Raw genomic sequence first — 20435 nt, forward strand, 5'->3', positions numbered from 1 at the left:
ACCCTAACCTTGTCAGCAAACCCACCCTTTTGAAACTTTGCAGAAGAAAGAACAGACTATTACTACTTTGATCCTTATCACACACTCTTGCCGACTATATAATCTTTTCCTGCTTACCAGGGACGGGGCACAATTCTTGAGTCCCTAGCCTACTGTGTTCCCCCTTTGCCTAGCAAATAGAGCCACCCTTTCCTTCTCCGCCATAATTGTGATACTTGTGTCTCCATATTTCTGTTTGGCATTGGTGCACACAGAGCCAAGATTTTGGCAACACTACTGGTCTGAGGTCTACATCCTTGGGGGCAGCATACCATGTTAATCTTCCTTACATTCTCCCACCTTGAGGGGGTTTCAGTATCTGTAACATAGCTCAAAGATAGTGTTGTGTGTATCCTTTGATAGGGAAACAGGACCTTGCCATAAGGCTGCTCTTGACTGTTTTGTTTCTCCCCGGTATCGAAACCCCTCCCTTATCTAATTAACAACTGCTTGAATCGGCCCATTGGAACTCAGGGAGGGTCATGGAGGCTGAATGAAGGCTGTTTCCTATAATCAAAGAAGTGGGGGACACAGAACAACTTTGTGCTCAGGAGCCCCCACTGACCCCTGCATGTTATCAATGTTTGTTTTTATGGGCTTAGTAATTTCATAGGTTAATGAGTGGGAGAATTATCCATTTTGGTGGGGGGGGGGGGGTGGAGAGCAGGCAGGGATTTCCAGGAATCAAGCCACCACCCACTTTTTGGCCTTTTATGGTTAGCCACAGAACTGTCATGGTACTGGTGGGTATATCATTTAGCATATGCTAATATATGGTTGAGCATATGATGAGGCTCAAGGTCTACTGGAAGTCAACTCTTCCACCATCTTGGACCTAGCTGGTTCTAATGAGTCTTTGTCAGGTCTTATGGCTCATGGACTACAGTCCATGGGGTCCTAAGGGTGGGACACCACTTAGCGACTAAACCACCAACACTGGCAACATCTTCTCCCCTCTTATTTCACTACCAAGGAATTTAATAATGAGTTTGTTAGAGACCCTGGTAAGAATAGTTTCTCTGGATTGGTGGGAGTGAGGAATAGAAAATGCACATTATCCAGAAGTGGGTCTGAAATGGAAAGGAGAGGCAGAGGAAACAGGAGAGATCTGAGCATACCTGTGGGTGACTAGAAAAAAGCCCAGGGTCCACTCTGGTCTATAAAATGCTCGAAGTGGTTTACAATAAAAATAAACCCACTCACCCCAGAGTTTCTCATGGGGTTCCTCCTCTTGAGTACTCCAGGCCCATTTCTCCTGCTTTTCCTCCTTGTGCTACACCCTGGAAACTGTGGGTCACCGAGGGTCTCGGGACAAAGTGGTCAGGTCTAAACACTGATTCCCTGCCCCCGCTGGCTTCACCAGGATGCCAAGAGCCTCCAAGAGAGCAGAACCCCTGGGAGCCAGGCAGCAGCCAACAGAAGGTAGACAGTACTGAGTCAGGGACCTGGGTTCCAATCCCGCCTCTGCCACTCCATAACCTACCATCCCAGAGCAATTCCTCTCGGAGATCATGAGGGGTGCCCAGGAAGCATACCACCTGGGGTTGAATGCAGGCTGCACCACACACCAAGGTGCGACTAGGGCCTCAGTTTTCCCTACCAAGGGGCACTGTTTCAAGGGGTAACCTAAAACAGTCTTGAGCTAACCCCCTAACAGCAAGTACTCGGTAGACGCCAGTGTAACCACGTCTTGTCCAGCCCAGGCACGGCCTCTCGCTCCACACCGCACCTAGCGGAGTGGGCGGGAGGACCCAGCGCTCCGGGCCGCGCCCCCCTGCTCCCGCCTCCTGTCGCGACAGCGGCGGTGCATTGTGGGGCTTGTAGTGCGGGGCTGGGCTGGTTGGGTGGGTGGGCGCGGTCGAGGCAGTCGCAGCGGGGCCATCTTCCGCAGGCCGGCTGGCTCGGCCTGTGCAACCGGCACTCGCGCCCCTCGCCCGCCCCGATGGCGCCGCGGCCGCTGAGCCCCTTGGTGCTGGCGCTGGGTGGCGCGGCGGCCGTGCTCGGCTCGGTGCTCTTCATCCTCTGGAAGACCTACTTCGGCAGCGGAAGGGAGCGGCGCTGGGACGGAGGCGAGGCCTGGTGGGGCGCTGAGCCGGCCGGCCTTCCACAGTGGGACGAGTGGGACGTGAGTGCCCGAGGAGGGTCGGCGCCTCCGCGCGTGCAGCCGAGGGGGTGTGACCGCCGCCCTGCGAGTTGGGAGCTTGGCGCCGCAGGCGCCGCGCTGGTGGGCGCGTGGCGGGCGACTGGGAGTCCCGGAACCCTGGAGCCGGTGGGCGTTTGGGGGCATGTGCTGTGCTGCGCCGCTGTAGGCCTCCGGCTTACTCGCCGGGGCTGGGGCCGGGGCGCGAGCGCGCGGCCGAGGAACGCTGTCCCGCCCGCGCCGGGTGCAGCCCGTGTTCGCCTGGCGCCTGCGCTGTGCGTCCAACCCGGGATGCCCTCCGCCCACTCCCCGCGTCCTGCAGCTGTTTGGCTTTTTAGCGCGGTTCGACGCGTCCTGCCTCCGTGGAGTGAGGAGGGATTGTCAGTCTAAGGAGGCTGAGGCTCCGCGAAGGGAAGGAATTTGCCCGAGGTCAGCCAGGGAAAGCCAGAAGAACGGCTTTGGGAAATTCAGGACTCTTGGCAGCGTTCGTCCCTGTGCACCAGAGCGGGCCTGGCAGTCCCTTGATGGGAGGGCGGGGATGTGCGCTTTGGGCTTTCGGTCTTCCCTGCGGGAAGGGTGAGGCGGGAGGGTGCCGATCGCAGCCTGACCCATGCTCCGCAGCCCGAGGACGAGGAGGACGTGGAGCCGGCGCTGGAGGAGCTGGAGCAGCGCGAGGTGTTGGTGCTGGGGCTGGACGGCTCCGGGAAAAGCACATTCCTGCGCGTGCTGGCGGGGAAGCCACCGCTGGAAGGCCACATCCCCACCTGGGGCTTCAACTCCGTGCGGCTGCCCACCAGGGACTTCGAGGTGGACCTGCTGGAGAGTGAGCAGACACCCCCCCTCCCCCCTCACCCGTCTCCCCCGTCGTCTCAGCTGGACCCACGTTGGGGCTTGTTATCTAAGCAGGACGCGCCCCTGTAGAAGATCCTTCCCATGTGTCCCTGGGGCACAGGATGGAGTCCAGCACCGCTCTGTTCTCTGGTTTGGTCGCCGCCTGTCCGTCACCCTTACTGCAGCCCAAGTGCCTAACCCTGATACACTCACAGCTGAAGTTTACTGTATGCCAAGCACTTGACAGACAGCACTTTAAAAAACCCTCCCAACAACTCCATAAAACTGGAGTTATTAAAAAAAAAAAAAAACTGGAAAGAGTTATTACCTTCATTATATATGTCCTGCATGAGGCAGTGAGGCCCAGAAAATTAAATAATTTATCTCGGCTCAGGCAGTTTGCCAGTCTGTTAATGCTGTCCGGCTCTGCTTGATGTTAAGCACCCTGTACATTGCTTGTTTCTGAAGTGAGTGAGTGAGAGTCGCTCAGTCGTGTCCCACTTAGTATCCCATTGGACCTCATGGACTGTGTAGCCTGCCAGTCTTCTCAGTCCATGGAATTCTCCAGGGTTTCTGAAGGGTGCTTCAGAAGGATTTCTGAGGGGTTTTCTTTCTTATCATCTGTGCTTTGCATGCACTGTTCTTCCCTTTATGAACTGCTGTTCATCCTTCAAGGTTTAGGTCAAAGGTGATATCCCTTGAAGCCTTATCTGACCCCCAGGCTAGCTTAAGAGTTTTTCCTTCTGCCCTGACTGGTCATCTGGGGCACAGATAAATCTGATCCAGCTCTGGCCCCTAGGACCCAGCCCCAATCAGGCACCTGGAAGAGCTTGTTAAGTGAGTGATCAAAGGAGAATCTGAGTAGCCTCCTGCCCTCAATGTTAGGCTTCTTGGGATCTCAGGAGAGGATAGGAGAGAGGGTATTGAGAAGGCAGCAGTACTTTACTACCTGTGTCCAGGTAGAGGGACAGGTAGATTTCTGCCAGTCATAGGACTCAGATCATAAAGACTCAGTGGGTTTAGTTAAGTGCCAAACTGGTGGCATCGGACTCAAGGCCTGGCCATTGGCCTGAATGGGCCCAGTTCCTCTGGTCTCAGGACCTTGCCTGCTAGCCTGCCCTGGCTACATCTTTCCTCCCTGACTGTAGCAAACATTGATATTTACCTGAGATTCAGTCCTTTCAGCATGCTTTCCATGTCTCCATCTCATGCCTGGGACACAGAAGGTTCAGATGGGGGTTCTGCAGTTGAGGCCTACTCTGTCTGGCAAAGACAGTATCCAGGCTCAATGAGGTCACTCAACCTGGATTCAAACCCGGATCTCCTATTCAAGTCTAGGGCCTTTCCCCTGCCACAACACTCAGTTTGCTGTGGTCGCCTACATTGCTTGGCCTGGAGCCTGGCTGAGAATGAGCCCTTTGTGGATCTTTGACTTTTCCCTCCCCTCCCCCGCCCCCACCCACCCACCTCCTGTGTCCATTTTATTAGCTAGTTCTGTCAGCTTTATTCTCCAGTAGAGTTTGCATCTGTCCATTTCTCCTCACCTCCATCTCTTCCTGTCCCAATCCACCGTCACCTATCAGAACTACAACAGTCTCCTTGCTGGTCTTCCTGATTCCACTTCTGTCCTCAATGGTGACCGGCAGCATCTTTCAGAAATCCATATCACTTAATGTCATTCTTGCTTAAAATGTTTAAAGGGCTCCCCACGGCCTCACTGTGGCCTTACAGGCCCTGGGTGGTCCAGCCCTGGCCATCCCTACTGGTTGTGGCTCCTTCTCCCTCTCTGGCGGCGCCTCAGCCACCCTGAATGCCTTCTGTTTCTTGAACACATGGATCTTGCCCTGCCTGGTGCCTATAACAGTTTTCTCTGCCTCTTTTCATGACCAGCTCCTTGTCATCAGCTCACGTGCCACCTCCTTAGGCCACCTTCTCAGACCACCCAATCCAAAGCTACCAGCAGACAGCACCCCCACCCCGCCCCGCCACTTGCACTTTTCCTGTTTTCTTTCCTTCCTTTGTGGAGTGTGTTTTGTGTTACTGCTGTGTTGGCCCTGGTTACAGAGGGAGCTCCTTGAGAGCAGGGCCCCCCTGCCTGCCTTGCTGACCTCTGTGTCCCCAGCACCCAGATCAGTGCTTGGCACCTAGTAAGTACTCAGTATATACTTGTTGAGTGCCTGCTATGTGCCAGGCATTGTGCTGAGGGCTTTGGGGGGATCCAGAGACACATAGCTCTAACTCTCAAAGAGCTGAGTCCACAAGTGTCAGAAGTCTAATCAGAAACACTAGGATGCGGGGGTGACCATTGAGGACTTTGCAGAGGGACACAGAGGAACAGGAATGCAACCCAGGTTGGGGGAGGTGCGACTTGGACAGCCACATGGTGGCAGGATTGAGTGTGGCCTTTCCAAGGAAAGAAAGTGGGGCAACCAGACTGAACAAGAAAAACTGAGTGGAGAATGGCTGTTCTCAGGCAGCACAGGGGGTCCTGGGTGCTAACCACAGCCACTGACCTGAGAGGAAGCTAGGGATTGGGAGGAGGCAGGACAGCCCAGGAGGAAGAACTAGAGTATTATGTATTGAGGACATGTTATCCCCAGTCCTGTGAAAGGTACATTGCGTATGGTACTTTGGGGTTTTGCTGCAACCTGTTAGGTAAGTTCAGTGAGGAGGAGACTGATGCCCAGAGGTGTCGACCTGCTCAGGGAGATACAGCTGTCAGAGCTAGAGCTGCACCCAGGTCCGATTGGCTCAGGAACCCATGGACTTTCCCTTGCTAGAGCTGCACCCAGGTCCGATTGGCTCAGGAACCCGTGGACTTTCCCTTGCTCCACTGGCCAGTGGAGCCTTGGGAGACTGGAAGTAAGGTGGGGGTGGGCTGTGAGTAGAGAACCGGGCCCAGGGAGGCTCTGAGCTGGCCCCTGGCCTCTCCTCAGTCGGCGGCAGCCAGAATCTGCGCTTCTACTGGAAGGAGTTTGTGAATGAAGTGGACGTGCTGGTGTTCATGGTGGACTCGGCTGACCGGGTGCGGCTGCCGTGGGCCCGACAGGAGCTGCACAAGCTGCTAGACAAGGACCCTGACCTGCCTGTTGTGGTGGTGGCCAACAAGCAGGTGAGGGCCGTGGGAGGCTAGCAAAGGTCGGCTGGGCTTGATCCACAATGCCTGGGGCCGGGAGCACCAGAGAGGGATTCGGGCCTAGACCCATGGCCTGCAGCACACAGCTGATACTGGCACCCCCGCTGCTACCTGTGCTGTGTCCTCATTCCTCATCCCTCATCCTCTCTGCCTGCCTCTCTGCCTCCCTGTCATTTGTCATCCTGGAAGAATGAGAAAAATAATTTCTCTGTGTCCACTGTGTCTGAGGTGTGGTTTCAAATAATATTTCATCTGATGTTTCTATTCACTCTGTAAGATATGGGATACTGTTTCCATTTTACAGACAGGGAATCTGAAGCTCAGAGAGAGCTTGTACACCTTGAAAATAGTAAATTGGGAAGTCGTACTCCAATTGCACCTTTTCCACTCTGATATGTCCTTAATGATGTCTGACTCTAGATCAGAGAGCTATAGCTGGGAAGTGGTAAGAAGTTAACAAGTTAAATAATAATAACTAATATTTACTGTGTGCTCACAGCATGCTAAGCACACTGTAATCATGACCTCGCTATAGGCCTTGACGTTAGCCCAAAGTTACAGCTGCTATGTGGCAAAGCCAGGTCTTGAGCTCAGATCCTCAAATTTCCTGCTCTTCACTCTATGCTATATACATCTCCTGGCCCAGTAACTCTTGGCATCACATACGTACAGTGCCGTTCTCTGCCGCAGCAGAGTCCTGTTGTGTTTCAGGTGGCGTGGGCCCTTGACCCTGAGAGCTGTGCGACCTGTTTCCAGCCTGGCTTGGAGACATGCTCTCTGTCTTAGACCTCAGGTTTCCCCTGCCTATCAAGAAATACCTGGCACAGTTATAAACAGGGTAACCTTAGGTTCTGGTCTGCCTGGGACAGGCCCCAGCTATGCCTGTTGCTCTGATATAACTATACTAGTTCCTACTTTGAGTCTCAGATGTGACCCAGTTTGGACAATGAATCATGTCATCATCTTACATATAAACTATGATTTATAGTGATTTTGAACTTTACAGGAGACAGCACCTAAGGTCCCATCATTCTATGAACTGCTTCAAGAAGAAATCTTTTAATGTTGGGCCAGGCTTGAAATTAAATGTACCATCACCAGCCATGTTGAGTAGTGGCCCCTGTTTTTTCCTCAGCAGGTTTCTAGGAGTCTAGGGGAGATGAGGCCTCTGTCTGAAAGTGACCTTACCATAAGATCTCTCCACCATTGAATTTAGGAAACTGAGCTAAGAGTTCTATAAAGATCATAAACTTGGTCATCAAACCAACCTGGGTTTGAAACCTGGCTCTGCCACATATCACTGTTTTCCTTTGTAAATGATATCACCTCCCTGAGCTGATTTCCCCATCAGTTTAGTATGGACAGTGAGTTAAATAAGGTAAGTACCTATCACAATGCCTGACTTAGAGGACGTGCTGTTTCTTAGCACAGTGGCTGTGGGTGAGAATGAGGGGATGGAAAGACGTTGATACCAAGGAAAGTCAGAGATGAGGAAGTGAGTTTAGACCAACTGGCCAAGAGAGAACTTAGGCCCCAGTGTTTCCTCCCAGGGAGCCGTTGAACAGTTTATTTCACAGATGACAAGGGTGGGTTGTTGGGACACGCTCTGAGTCCAGCCTGACATCTCCGTTTCATCCCAGGACCTGAGCGAAGCCATGAGTATGGTGGAGCTGCAGCAGGAACTGGGTCTGCAGGCCGTCGACAGCCAGCGGGAAGTTTTCCTCTTGGCGGCCAGCATCGCCCCTGCAGGAACCAGCTTTGAAAATCCGGGCACGGTGCACATCTGGAAACTGCTCCTGGAGCTTCTCTCCTAGGCCGGCCCCCACCCGCTCACCAGCCAGCCCTGGGGACCCCAGCTCCGCTCCTCCTGCCTCTTCATCTCCAGCCGGGGCCTGGGGCACGGGCCACATAGCATCACTCCCCTTCTCCCCTCCTCACCCTCGAGAGCAGGCCAGGGTGAGGCTAGGAACCACACAGAAGCCCTCCTGGCGAGCTAGCCATGAGGCTGAAGCAGGGAGGCAGCTGAGGCCAAGGCTGGGAGATGGCAGTGTCTCGCTTATTCTGAGCAGCAAGCGGATCCCACTTTAACCAGGGAAGGCGGCCTCATCCTCTGACTTCTACAGTGAGCTGCTCAGCAGGCTCCAGTCTCCCCGCCCTGCTGGTCCCAGGGGGTGAGGACTGGTGTAGGTGTCCAAAGTACGCCCTAACCCTAGACCGATCCCTCCTGGTGATTTTGCACCCTCTTGTGTGGGCAGGTTCTGGGCCGTAAGCCATGGGCCTAGACTCCCTGTCCTGCCTTATCCTCCAACCCCAGTTGGCTCGTGGCCTTGTGCAATCCCTGCCTCTCTGGGCCATCCCTTTTAAAGAGGGGTGATTTAGATGGTGGCTTTCTAACCGAGCCATGAAGATAGGAAGCTTGAGGAGGAATCTGGAGATCCTGGCAAGGAGCTTCCTGAAACCTCCCTGCTTTCCCAAGGTTGAGGTCCAGCCCGCTAACCTCTTAAATACAGAGCAAGTGGTCTTCACCCCCTAATCAGAGAAACTGAAACCCGCACCCACCCCAGTCTGGAGTCAGAAGCTGCTACTCTTAACACTTAACTGTGCCAATGCCCATGTTTACATAAGTCTGGGGAAGGAAGGAGCCTGCCTGTGTTCCTGGGAAAACTTGTCAGGGGAACAGGATGTTGGCCTCCAGACTGCATGTAATTATTTATTTATTTATAAAAGGAACAGGCCCAAGTTTTAGGCTCTGTTTCTAGGTGCTGTTATCCAAACCCCAGATGACTGTCATGGAAAATTTGGATCTTTGAGGAAAATAGCTGGAATCATGAATGACAGTGTGGTAAGCTACGTGTGTCAATGGAGACAGAGCTCTCGCTCCCCTGACCCTTTGTGGCTACTTGATGTCATAGAATTTCACGATGACCCACATGAACTTGAACTCCAGCACTTGGCCTAATACGTCAAGGGACACAAACTCTGTAGAGGTAACAAATGACTCTGGGAGAGGCAATTTCATCATAGTTACTCTTAAAAAGAAGTAAGAATGAGCAGACCAACCGATGGGTATCCTTGAGTATATCGCACAGCCTTCCTGGACCTGCTGATTGTGCAGCTCAGGCAAAGCTGGACAGAGTAGCTGGTGTCCTCTCCAGCACACATTCCACAATTCTCCCGTTTCCAGTGATCAGCCAGTTAAAGACTGTCTGTATTGACTCTTCAGTGCAGGCAGAAGGAACCTTTTGTCTGTCAAGAGGCCACTGAACAGTCAGCAGCCACAAATGGGCCTTTTTTTGAGGAGGTAACCAACTCAGTTTGCTTTTTAATTGAGAATAGAGATCATGTGCCTTTGTTTCATTTGACATTTACTCAGCATGCTACAGTTTCATACTGTGGCGGGGTGCAAGAAGGGCGGGCCGGGAAGGTGTCTCAGAATAGAATCACTTTTCTTTGAAATTCCGATTAACTTTGTCTTAAGAAGTGATTTGGCTGATTTTATTTTAAATATTTTGGGAATGACCTGGGTTTTAGAGTAGCCTTTGAAACTGCTGGCACTTCATTTTGCTGGCAGAAGTTAAGACTTGACTTCTCTGTTCTGTGAACTTCACCTTGTCCTCTAGTGTTTATACTTGAAAGTCACTCTTGGAGAGGGGCGCCCTTTTCTACTAATTAAGATCTGCCTTTGGTCTAATGCATATCACTATGTAGGACAGGTTTTAAAGTCCCCACTGTCAGGAGGGGAACTTGAATAGAGTTACGTACTTGAGCAGCTTTCAAAGACCAGTCTCAACCAGCAGGTCCCAGGGCACACCAGAAGACACCACTGAGGAGCACCGAAGGTCCAGGGTACCTGTACAGACTGGATGGACGTCCTGTTGGCTTGTGGGTGTGCTCATGTCTGTGGCTGACAGCAGCATTCAGCTGGCCTGGCCTCCAAGCGGGGTGCCAGACACTACTTGTGTTCTGGTTCCTACCAGGACCAGACTGGGCAAGGTCGGGGAAGGGCCTTTATTAAGAACAGCTAACTACCTTGTGCTCTCACATAGTTGTTCCTGAATGTGACTTTGGTTCAAGAGCCTAGATGACTGCTTTGGGAAAACTGTTCATCTCCAAGTGCAGTTCCTGACTAACCGGGATGACACCACGTTTTCCCCTCTGCCCCACCTGAGCTTGGGAATAGTGAATGGATGGCTGGGCAGCTCTTGTACTCTCGTGAAGACCATACAATGCCCACTCAAGCTTGGGAAGGAAGCTCATGCGTTTACATGCTGGTTGAACCTATGAATCACACACCCTGACACTGGGAGCTTCTGTTCTTAAGGTTTGAATGAAATCATGGCTTCTGACCTGCTACTGTCCTTCTGAAAAGAGGTCAGCCTGGCCCAGAGCCTGGACACGTGGATGGTCTAGGCAAGAGGGCTCTTGAGGCTGCTGGGACCACCACCTTGGACCAGCTGCCTATCCTAAGAAGCCTCCTCTAGCACCTCCTGGTGCTCAGAACCATCCATTGTAAGCTTGTGCCAACACAGTGGTATCCAGCTGTGAGGACTGGAGAGGAGGCAAAGTTGGTTCCTCAGGGCCTCCGGACCCTCCTCAGAAAGCTGGTGAAAAATTTCACAACTCGAGCGTGTCTGAATGAGACCCCAGATTCTCCAGAAGAATGTTTCCACTTGCCTTTGGAAAATATTTTTTTCTTAGGCTAGTTTAGTAGCAACTGCCAGCATCTCAAACCAGCCGCTGAAACGCGTCTGTGGTGTCTATTCTTGTTCTCACAGCTGCCCCAGACCTCAGACCTGCATGGTCAGCAGCCTGCCTCTCACCCTCGCCGTCTGCTGTCACATTCTCCAAGTCTTCTCTAGTAACTATTTAAAGGGAAACCTCCAGCTTTCACTGCTGCCTCCTCCTCCTTATGGAGATGGGCCCGTAAAGGGACAAGGGGAAGATGTGAAGTAAAGGAGCCTTGCTGTCCCAGCCCATGCCCTGTGAGCCCAGGCCCACAAACTGCATAAAATGGAGTGTTGGTGGCTGTGTACAATAAATGCCAAAAATTCGGTGGTGGTTTCATATAAATTCTGATTTTGAGGGACAATCGTGTTTGGTGCTTAACTGTCCCAGGGAGGGACAGCTATGGAGGGTGGTCCCAGAACACTTCCCACAGCAAATCTCAATCCCTTCACTCCACATTGGAGTGGGTGGGTACATCAGCTTTGGCCTAACAGTACTTTTGGGGAGATACCCAAACCCTTGTAGGAGTTCTAGCTGACAGGGCCAGAGCTAAGCATGAAAATGGAAGTGAGAACTTTTTAATTGTAGCAATGCTATTTTTAATTTAGTTGAAATTTAATTGCTTTACGGAATTGGAGAACAGCTTTGACTGCCTTTACACCAGAGGTCAGAATGGAGATGGCACCATTCCACAAGTGTCCCCGCGACACCTGCCCTTGGGCTGGGCTCTCTGGTTCCCTCACGAGGTCCCTGCACTCAAGCCCAGTCTGGTAGGGGATGTCCAACCAGACAAAGACAGTTACTGGCACTGGCTACAGGAAGTTGGGGCTGTGGGGACTCCAGAACACTGACACAGCCTAGGGGCAGAGGAAAGTGGTATGGAAGGCTTCCCCAAAGCCCTATGGTATGGCAGCTGAACTGGATGAAGAAACAAGGTTAAGGGCCTGGCCCAGGCACAGGCCCGACTTCAGAATGCTCTGGAGGACTTGCATTCCTGAAGCCTGTGCTCACGGTGACAGTCACTGCTGGAGTCCAGCAAGCCGGGTCCAATAGGCAGGTTTCTGTCCAGTGTCCAGCCTGCCTCAATGGTGTGAGATGGTGGGCTGCCTTCAGTGGCTGAAGAGGGCCAGCAAGGGAAAGTCTAGGCTTAGTCATTGGACAGACTGACTTCAAACCCCATGTTAATGCCTTTCAATCCTGCTTCCTTATCTGCAAGAAAATAAAACCACACAACTGTGTGGGTTTTATGTGAAATGTTCTATGTAAAAACACTTAAGTCCTTCTTTTCTAGAGTAATGAGGGGGAGACACATTTTATGTGATTTCAGGAGAAACCTCAGGAACCAGAAGGCTTTTGTATTATTAATACCTGATGATAATGAATCAAGAAGAAAATGCCCAGCACCCACCTCACACCATGACTATAATCCTGCTACATACCATTCATGCCACCAAATAACACAGGCCGGGCCCAAAGGAATGCCATGCAGTGTGTAGCCCAGGACTTTGTACACAGCAGAGCTGCATTCAGCAGTCCAACAGACATCTCAGAAAGCAGGTTTGGGGACCTCAGATTCAAAAGACATGCCGCAAAGGCAGGTCACTTGAAGGCAGATCAGGAAGCAGCTGCAAAGCATCTTCTCTGCTGGTGCTTGAGCCACAGCTGGCTTCAGACCAGGGCACAAAAAACCCGTCCACCAGCCCCCAGCCTGGGGTGGGGCCGGCACTGGAGGCCCCTCCCAAGCAGCCCAGGCTTCCACAGAAGTATTAGTCAGCTTAGATGGTAATCTGCCTGAGGTACAGGAGACCCAGGGTCTATTCCTGGGTCAGGAAGATACCTGGAGAAGGGAATGACTGCCCACTCCAGTATTTTGTCTGGAGAATCCCATGAACAGAGGAGCCTAGCAGACTACAGTCCACGGGTCACAAAGTCAGACATGACTAAGTGAGTGGTTCACTTTTCTATATAAGTGATAGTGGAACTGCTATTCAGGAAACCAAGGTAGCAAGCAGTAGAACCAGAACAGGGGAGAAAAGGGAGGGCAGCTGTGCCTAGGAGGGTACATGAATGTGCAAAGGACTGAATGGCCTCTTTACTTTGGTTGAGGAGCTTATTGAAGGGGGAGCCCCAGGGCTTGGCTGGGAGGGCAAATATAAAACTGTCAGAGAAGTAAAAATAACTATTTTATTGTACACAGACTATATTCAAACAAACTGCCCACTCAGAAAACAACAGGTTCTGGCTTTTCCCAGAGCCCCCAGAAGAATGTAGATTGGAGCCTCTGGAAGACAGTATCTTCTCCAAAGTGAAATGTGAGAGAGATTGTGTGTGTCTCTCTGTGTGTGTGTGTGTGTGTGTGCGCACATGCGCACACACACACACACGCATTGTAACCTTTTGATTCCATGGGGTTTGGCCGGCCTCATGTGTAGATGCACACCCTCCTTGCTTCTCTGGTCCAGGAGGAAGCCTCATCCTGGGGCAGGCATAAACCAGTCACTCAACCTCCATTTTATTCTTTTGCAAAGAATCAGTGAAGGCTTGCCACTCTGCTGGGTAAAAACGCTTGTACACGTTGATCTTATTCCGAATCTGTTTTGGGGTATCTTGATAGTAATTCTTCTCATCCCGGGCCATAGCCTAAGGAAGGAAAAGGGCCACTTGAATGAAGAAGGCTGGACAGGCAAAATTCAAATCCCTAGCCCTGAGCTGGGCAAGGTACTGCCCATCCCTGAGATTCAGATTCCTCATATCAAAAGTCATAATGTATGTGGGAAAATGGGTACAGGTGCCCTCAGGGACTAGGCAGGAGCTGAGACCAGCTGAGTAGCTCATTCTTCATCCATCACCAACTGATCCCACCTGGGCACAGGGGTCCAGTGTAGCCAGATCTTTCCATTTTTAAGAGAAGCCAAAAAAAAAAATAAGGACTTTTACTTGAAACCTCCCATAATGAAAATGGGAGTTAACCCCTGAACAGCAGTTAACTCTTGAACAGCACAGATGTGAATTGCATGGGTCCACTTATAATAGGTATTTTTCAGGAGTAAATACTATAGCACTACATGGTCCATGTTGGCTGAATCCTTAGATTTGAGGAACTGCAGACTTGGAAGACCAACTGTAAATTAAACACAGGTTAACTCTCAAGTTGTCCAAAGGTCACTTGCAGTTCATTAAAAATACCACGTGAGCAAACAATATATATTTATGAGTGGGATACGCACCATAGGCTACTTAGTCCACCCAATTATAAGCATTCTGTCAAAGGGATCCATTTCCTAGGGTATCTCTCCTCTTTGTTTCCACTCAATCTCAGGAAACAGGCACTAGCCAAGCAGATCAGACCCCAAATGGTCCAGGGTACCTTCTCCAAGGGCCCAAGTGGTTCCTCCTGCCAGGCTTGAAACACTTACCTTATAGTTCTCCCCATGGTTCTCCACCATGTAGCGAACATAGTCAATGAGATCTCGCGACAGTGTATTTCCTTTCTTTTCTGGAAGGCTGGCTTCTGCCTCCAGGTCTGGGTTGAGAGAAGCCAAGAGACAGGGAATGAAGCTTTGCTTCCTGCATAAGTTGAGCTGCTCAGTCAATCCCAAGCCACAAGAGTTGCTACACTGGCCAAGTGATGACCCTTCCCTCTTCCTCTCCAAATTCAGTGCTAGAATCTTCCTCATTAGCCCCTCGGGTCCCAGGCTCTCCCTGCGGCACAAGCATCCATCAGTATGGCAATAAGTCACCTCTCTTTGGGTCTCAGATGGGTGAAAGGAAGGCACCAAACTAAAAATCCCTACTTAGTGCCAGGTACTAGGGACAGAGATGAAGATACATTGCTTGTCCACAATGCAGGGCTCCATTCCAGCTCTGAAACTCTTTGAGAACCTCTTAAAAGTATTAATACGTGAAATGAAAAGGTGTGAATAAATGAGAACTCTAGCTGTAGGAACTAGGGCCCGAGGCACCTTACTGTTCCACGTGAGGGGGAAAACCAAACTCTGGAGTCAATATGGCCTCACTCCTAAAATAGCTGGGCTTCTCTGATGGCTCAGTGGTAAAGAATCTGCCTGCAATGCAGGAGATGCAGGTTCAATCCCTGGGTGGGGAAGATCCTCTAGAGAAGGAAATGGCAACCCACTCCAGTATTATGCCTGGGAAAACCTATCCATAGAGGACCTGGAGAATGACAGTCCAAGGGGTCAGAAGAGTTGGACATGGCTTAGCGACAGCACACATGCACAACACTACTGAGCTATGTATTTTTAAAATGATTATGATGGTAAATTTTGAGGGTTTTTACTTTAGCCACAATTAACATTTTTTAATGGTAAATTTTGTGGGTTTTTTTTTTTTACCATAATTAAAAAAATTTTTAATTAAAGAATTAAAGCTTTCACTACAGTAAGGACACATGATTTTGTATATACAATCCTGTGCAGTAACTCTTACAAGAATCACTAAAATAGACTACAGACAGGAATTCATGGATTTCTGTATCAAATGTCTGGTCAGAGGGCTTTCCTGGTGGCTCAGAGGTAAAGAATTGGCCTGCCAAGGTACAAGACATGGGTTCGATACTTAATCTGGTAAGAGCTCACATATAGGGGAGCAACGAAGCCCATGGACACAACCATTGAGCCTGTGTTCCAGAGCCCAGGAGCCACAACTACTGAGTCCATGTGCTGCAACTACTGAAGACTGTGCGCTTACAGCCTGTGCTCCACGAGAAGAGAAGCCTCCACAATAAGAAGCCTGCGAATGCTTGCCATAACTAGAGAAAAGCCTGAGCAGCAATGAAGGCACAGCCAAAAATAAATAGTATTTTTTAAATTTCTGGTCATTCAAATCTTTAAACTTTGCAGAATTTACCCTCTTGTTTTACTATTCGGTCTCTATAGCCTTAAAATACATAAAGTTGATTTATCATTGGAAAGATTCAGTTCAGTCGCTCAGTCGTGTCTGACTCTTTGAAACCCCATGGACTGCAGCACACCAGGCTTCCTTGTCCATCACCAACTCCTGGAGCCTACTCAAACTCATGTCCATCAAATCAGTGATGCCACCCAACCATCTCATCCTCACTGGAAAGATTATATGGTGGAATCTCTAAAAAAAAATCTGTTCATCCTTAAACTCATGAGAAGCTGAATTCACGCCTGAGACTTGATGTTTTCTCCTTTATCCTCTCAGGCATCGGTTAGGTCCTCCCTGAACATCTCTGGTCTCCCTTCACTCATTGCAACTTAGTCAGTAGACTGAAAAAGTCTCAGCCAGGACACAGTTCTAACTCTGTCAGCTGAGCCCTGGACCAGCTCACTTCCTCCCTCCGAACCTCAGTTTCTCCATCTGTACACTGAGAACATCTGAGAGTCCTTTCCAGCCCTGTATAGGATGCTGACCTACAGAAATTGTGGCCCACACCCACCATTAAGCACATACGGCTTCCGCACAAGCTCCTTAGGCCTCTCCTCTACATCCACTTCCATGGCCTTAACCTGCAGAGAACAGAGACCGTGAGAACAGTAGCCAGAAGAAATTATCCTGGATGAGGGAGAATTCTAAAGGCTCCTGCCCATCCCAACACACCTGCGTTACCCATAAGGGCCCCTCCACAAGGTCAGGCAAGACTAGATGATGACCAAAGAACTAATGCCCTGGATGCTTTTTGGTTCCCAAGATGCTCAAGTAAGCAGTTTATCTTTCTGCGCCCATCTATAAAATGGGCAGAATATGCCTTGCCTGCCTCACTTCACTGTGTGATTATCAAATGAAGCAATGCACATGAAAGCACTTTAGACTTTTCAATGAGGGAGAGAGGTCAGATGCCTTCTCTTATGCAAGGAGCAAGCTGACAGTGCTTGGCTATAGTTTCACATTTATTCAATAAACAGTAGTGCCTTGTTCCTCTAGCATACAGATAATAAGAAATTTGCCTGAAGGCAACGGGACAAACCCAATCAGCAAGTCCATTCATTAACTATAGACCACTAGTCACATCCTAAGCACCACCGAGTGAGGCTTAGTAGTGAATGGAACAGAGTTCTTGTCCCCAAGCAGATTATGTTGGAGGAAAGATGCACCGACAATAAACAGATAAATATATAACATGACATACCATCAAGTATTTACAAGTGTCAATGAATTAAAGTAGGAAAGAAGTTACTGAGTGAAAGGGGGTGCGATTTTTGAAAGTGGTCCAGAAAAAGAATTATTCTGGAGAAACTAGCCCAAGGGAAGCCTCAGACCAAGGACGATTGGATAACCGAGGAAAGGTGTGAGGAGCAGTAAGGATTCCAAACTCCTTATTAGGAAGTTAAGGGCAGAAAAAGATAAATTCTGGAAAACTGAGATGCCAAGGGATCCAAACAGTTTAATTTCAGAAGGATAAAGTGAGTGCCGAAGGAAAACGGAAGCTCCAACCCAGGTCCAATGTGTGCTGGGGAGGCAGTATGAGGGAAATACTAAAGGTAATCTCAACGCACTGTCAGCCTGGCCGAGTTGGCTGTGGGGAAGTCGCAAACCCAAGGGCGTAGGGAGGTAATAAGACAGGACTAAGCCAGCTAAGGATGGTGTGGGGGCGGAGGGCAAGGCCGGAACCATGTCAGTACCTTTCTCTTAAGAAGGGGCACTGCCCTGTTGGGGTCCATAGCCAAACCCATCTCGGCCAGGTTCTGCCGCACCGATTTGGTCTGGTCCCAGGCATGTCGGATGTGTGAGCTACGGGAAAAAAAGAGGGCGATCGCGGGACTGTCATCTCGCTAGCCGTCCTGGCCGAGGTCTCCTGCCGTCTGAACCCCGGTCTCCTCACCATTCGATCCGCGGCGCTGCCTTCCGTCTAGCATTCCGGTTCAGACGCTTCCGGTTAACATTATAACCGAACTTCTGCCTCCGAGTTTTTCCCTTGGCTTTGGGCATTGCACTTACCACAGCACCGACTACTAGACTCTGCTTCTCACTCCAACTACCTCGTGTAGAGACTCCTTCCGGCTAGTGGAGCACGTGGTTTTGCAGGCTTTCGGGAAATGCAGTCTTCTTCGCAGCGACACAAGCTGGGTACTATAACTCCCAGAATGCCATGAGCTACCGCGCCTGCGTTCAACGTTCAGCAAAGCCCTTTTCCCTGCCCCCTTTAATGACCTCATCAGGAGGCGGGGCTTAGCGTCCGAATTTTCGCCTACTGCCGTTGCCCGAAACATGGAGACTCCTGGCCGTGTCACTCCGGAGGCACCTTTTGAACCATCGCAGCCCCCAGTCATTGAAGGCTTTAGCCCCAGTGTATACAGCACTTCGGAAAGCTTCAAGGAAAAGTTTATTCGCAAGACCCGCGAGAACCCACTGGTACCCATAGGTAAGCAAGTGGGAGCTGTTGGAACTGTAGACCAAGAGGGCAGTGATGCAGAGGGAATGAAATAGGGGAGGACCGGGACCCCAGTGGGGTGACCGGAATGAGAAGGGGCCAGGCGGTGAGGGGTGAACGTGATTGGAGTAGGAGCTGGACGGAATTGGGGACGCTGGGACGCGGCGGACTCTGACTCCGAGGACCCCCCCTGCCCCGGCCCTCCTGCCCACCTCTCCCACCTCGGCCCCACCCCACGGCGCGCTCTCCTCAGCTCCTGTTTAAGGATATCTTGACCCTGGAGAGGGAAGCCCAAAGAGGGGAGGGGCCCTCTGGAGCCGGACCTTGCACTTCCCACCTGCTTTGTCGCCTCTTCAGGCTGCCTGGGCACCGCGGCCGCCCTTACCTATGGCCTCTACTGCTTCCACCGTGGACAGAGCCAGCGTTCCCAGCTCATGATGCGTACCCGGATCGCCGCCCAGGGCTTCACGATCGTAGCCATCTTGGTGGGTCTGGCTGCGTCCACTCTGAAATCTCGACCTTGAGCCGGTGGCCTCGCCTTGAAAGCTTCATGGAGATGGTGAATACAGCATTTCGGAACCACCAGTCCTACCACTGAAATAACTCCCTCATCTCCCCTAACAAGCCCTGTATCAGTGCGGGTGGAAGTGGCCACTTGTGTAAACGACAGATTTTTTATCCGGAATCTCGGGTTCCGTTCAGTTTGCGTGTTGCCTACTCCTGTTTGTGCTGCACCTTCCCCACTTCCTACCTAATAAATTCTCATTCACTTGTAGTTCAGTGAATTCGTTCCCACTCTCACCGCCATGGTGTTTGGTCTTTGGTTTTAGGAGAAAACAGACTAAAGACTGCAGGGTCTTTTAGAAATCCAGTAGTCTACTGATTCTCAAACTTTCCTGACAGCAGTCACCCCGAGGTATTTATTAAATGTAGGCAGTCTTGAGAGTCCCTTGGACAGCAGGGAGATCAAACCAGTCAGTCTTAAAGGAAATCAACCCTGAATATTCACTGGAAGGACTGATGCTGAAGCTTCAATACTTTGGCCACATGATGCACAGAGCCAACTCATTGGTAAAGACCCTGATGCTGGGAAAGATTGAGGGCAGGAGGATAAGAGGGTGACAGAGGATGAGATGGTTGAATGGCATCACCGATTCAATAGTCAAATTCGTGCAAACTCCAGGAGATAGTGAAAGACAGGGAAACCTGGCGTGCTACATTCACGGGATCGCAAAGAGTCATGACTTAGCGACTGAACAAGACAGTTCCTACAGTGATGTTATATGGGGGGCCAGGGTCAGGGGTGGGGACTGATCTTTCCAACAATTTTCAAACTTTAAGTAGAAAACCTTCCTTCCCATGAGGCCTGCCATGCTTCTGCCCTCCACTTGTGTTCCTGACTCCAGTACCACCTCCTGAGAACACCTCCTGATCTAGACCATCTGATCTAGACCATCCCAGCTTGGTTCTTGATGCATCTTACAGAGCAGGAAACTGAGGCTTATAGACACAGCCTGATGTAACAGAAACAGCGCACAGGGTAATCCCAAAGCTTGCCAATGATTTGTGGCAGCACCTAGTGTTGATGGTTAAGGAGAAAAGGAGACTGGAGATCTGAGCAAACAAGAAGAGAGGCACCTCATGAGTTTCTCATTCATGTAAAGTCTCAAAAACAGGTGTTCCTGATCTGCTGCTGCTGCTAAGTCGCTTCAGTCATGTCCGACTCTGTGCAACCCCATAGATGGCAGCCTACCAGGCTCCTCCATCCCTGGGATTCTCCAGGCAAGAACACTGGAGTGGGTTGCCATTCTGCAGTCATCCCTAAGGTGTTGAGTCAGATTCTGTTTCCTTCCATCCGTGGCACCATCAGTTTCAATACCAGCTGTATGACTAAGGCCAGTGAAGCTTCTTGCCCCCACCATGGTCCTTCAGCTGTAAGAGAGAGATTCTAAGTGTGGTGACCCTTGGCCTCCACATGGAACAGACATGAAGTGGTGAGGGCTGTGGCACTTCTAGAGAGGATGGCCACTAGTTTTAACTTGTTGCTGTTCCTCCCCCTCCAACCCCCACCAAAAAAAGGTTAGTTTAAGGTCCTAACCCCAGTACTTCAGAAGGTGATCTTATTTGATAACAGGGTCTTCTCAGAGGTAATCAATTTAAATGAGATCAGTAGGGTGGACTCTAATCCAGTATGACTGGTGTGCTTATAC

The 20435-nt window shown here is 50.7% G+C and overlaps 3 protein-coding genes across 5 annotated transcripts; 2 read left to right on the forward strand and 1 right to left on the reverse strand.

Annotated features, from left to right (window-relative positions):
• The first annotated feature begins 1858 nt into the window (after nucleotides 1–1858).
• ARL10 (ARF like GTPase 10) lies at nucleotides 1859–11197 on the forward strand. 3 transcript variants are annotated; one of them, XR_011486811.1, is made up of 5 exons: nucleotides 1859–2164; nucleotides 2801–3002; nucleotides 5947–6122; nucleotides 7787–10467; nucleotides 10922–11197. XR_011486811.1 is itself a non-coding variant. In XM_020910309.2 (4 exons), the coding sequence occupies exons 1-4, from the start codon at nucleotides 1982–1984 to the stop codon at nucleotides 7958–7960; spliced, it is 735 nt and encodes a 244-aa protein (XP_020765968.1). In that variant the 5' UTR covers nucleotides 1859–1981; the 3' UTR covers nucleotides 7961–11197. The 3 variants fall into 3 exon arrangements, 1 of the variants encoding a protein (XP_020765968.1); XR_011486810.1 differs by having other exon boundaries at nucleotides 7787–9447; nucleotides 9944–11197; XM_020910309.2 differs by having other exon boundaries at nucleotides 7787–11197.
• Nucleotides 11198–13359: 2162 nt separating this feature from the next.
• Nucleotides 13360–17913, reverse strand: NOP16 (NOP16 nucleolar protein). The gene is made up of 5 exons (XM_020910310.2): nucleotides 17677–17913; nucleotides 17477–17585; nucleotides 16294–16363; nucleotides 14288–14394; nucleotides 13360–13511 (listed from the first exon to the last, which is right to left on the reverse strand). The coding sequence occupies exons 1-5, from the start codon at nucleotides 17781–17783 to the stop codon at nucleotides 13368–13370; spliced, it is 537 nt and encodes a 178-aa protein (XP_020765969.1). The 5' UTR covers nucleotides 17784–17913; the 3' UTR covers nucleotides 13360–13367.
• Nucleotides 17914–18004: 91 nt separating this feature from the next.
• Nucleotides 18005–19000, forward strand: HIGD2A (HIG1 hypoxia inducible domain family member 2A). Its single transcript, XM_020910312.2, has 2 exons — nucleotides 18005–18216; nucleotides 18583–19000. The coding sequence occupies exons 1-2, from the start codon at nucleotides 18063–18065 to the stop codon at nucleotides 18747–18749; spliced, it is 321 nt and encodes a 106-aa protein (XP_020765971.1). The 5' UTR covers nucleotides 18005–18062; the 3' UTR covers nucleotides 18750–19000.
• Nucleotides 19001–20435: the final 1435 nt, after the last annotated feature.

The sequence above is a fragment of the Odocoileus virginianus genome, chromosome 3, assembly GCF_023699985.2.
Source record: "Odocoileus virginianus isolate 20LAN1187 ecotype Illinois chromosome 3, Ovbor_1.2, whole genome shotgun sequence".
Taxonomy (NCBI): domain Eukaryota; kingdom Metazoa; phylum Chordata; class Mammalia; order Artiodactyla; family Cervidae; genus Odocoileus; species Odocoileus virginianus.

What these genes read in the sequence shown, in the direction of transcription:
- ARL10 (XM_020910309.2), top strand. Translation starts at nt 1,982, where the DNA reads ATGGCGCCGCGGCCGCTGAGCCCCTTGGTGCTGGCGCTGGGTGGCGCG. An exon ending in CACAGTGGGACGAGTGGGAC is followed by an intron (nt 2,165 to 2,800) that starts GTGAGTGCCCGA and finishes CATGCTCCGCAG; the next exon opens with CCCGAGGACGAGGAGGACGT. An exon ending in TGGTGGTGGCCAACAAGCAG is followed by an intron (nt 6,123 to 7,786) that starts GTGAGGGCCGTG and finishes GTTTCATCCCAG; the next exon opens with GACCTGAGCGAAGCCATGAG.
- NOP16 (XM_020910310.2), bottom strand. Translation starts at nt 17,783, where the DNA reads ATGCCCAAAGCCAAGGGAAAAACTCGGAGGCAGAAGTTCGGTTATAAT. An exon ending in TGCCCCTTCTTAAGAGAAAG is followed by an intron (nt 16,364 to 17,476) that starts GTACTGACATGG and finishes TGTTCTCTGCAG; the next exon opens with GTTAAGGCCATGGAAGTGGA. An exon ending in GAAGCCGTATGTGCTTAATG is followed by an intron (nt 14,395 to 16,293) that starts GTGGGTGTGGGC and finishes CTCTCAACCCAG; the next exon opens with ACCTGGAGGCAGAAGCCAGC.
- HIGD2A (XM_020910312.2), top strand. Translation starts at nt 18,063, where the DNA reads ATGGAGACTCCTGGCCGTGTCACTCCGGAGGCACCTTTTGAACCATCG. An exon ending in GAACCCACTGGTACCCATAG is followed by an intron (nt 18,217 to 18,582) that starts GTAAGCAAGTGG and finishes TCGCCTCTTCAG; the next exon opens with GCTGCCTGGGCACCGCGGCC.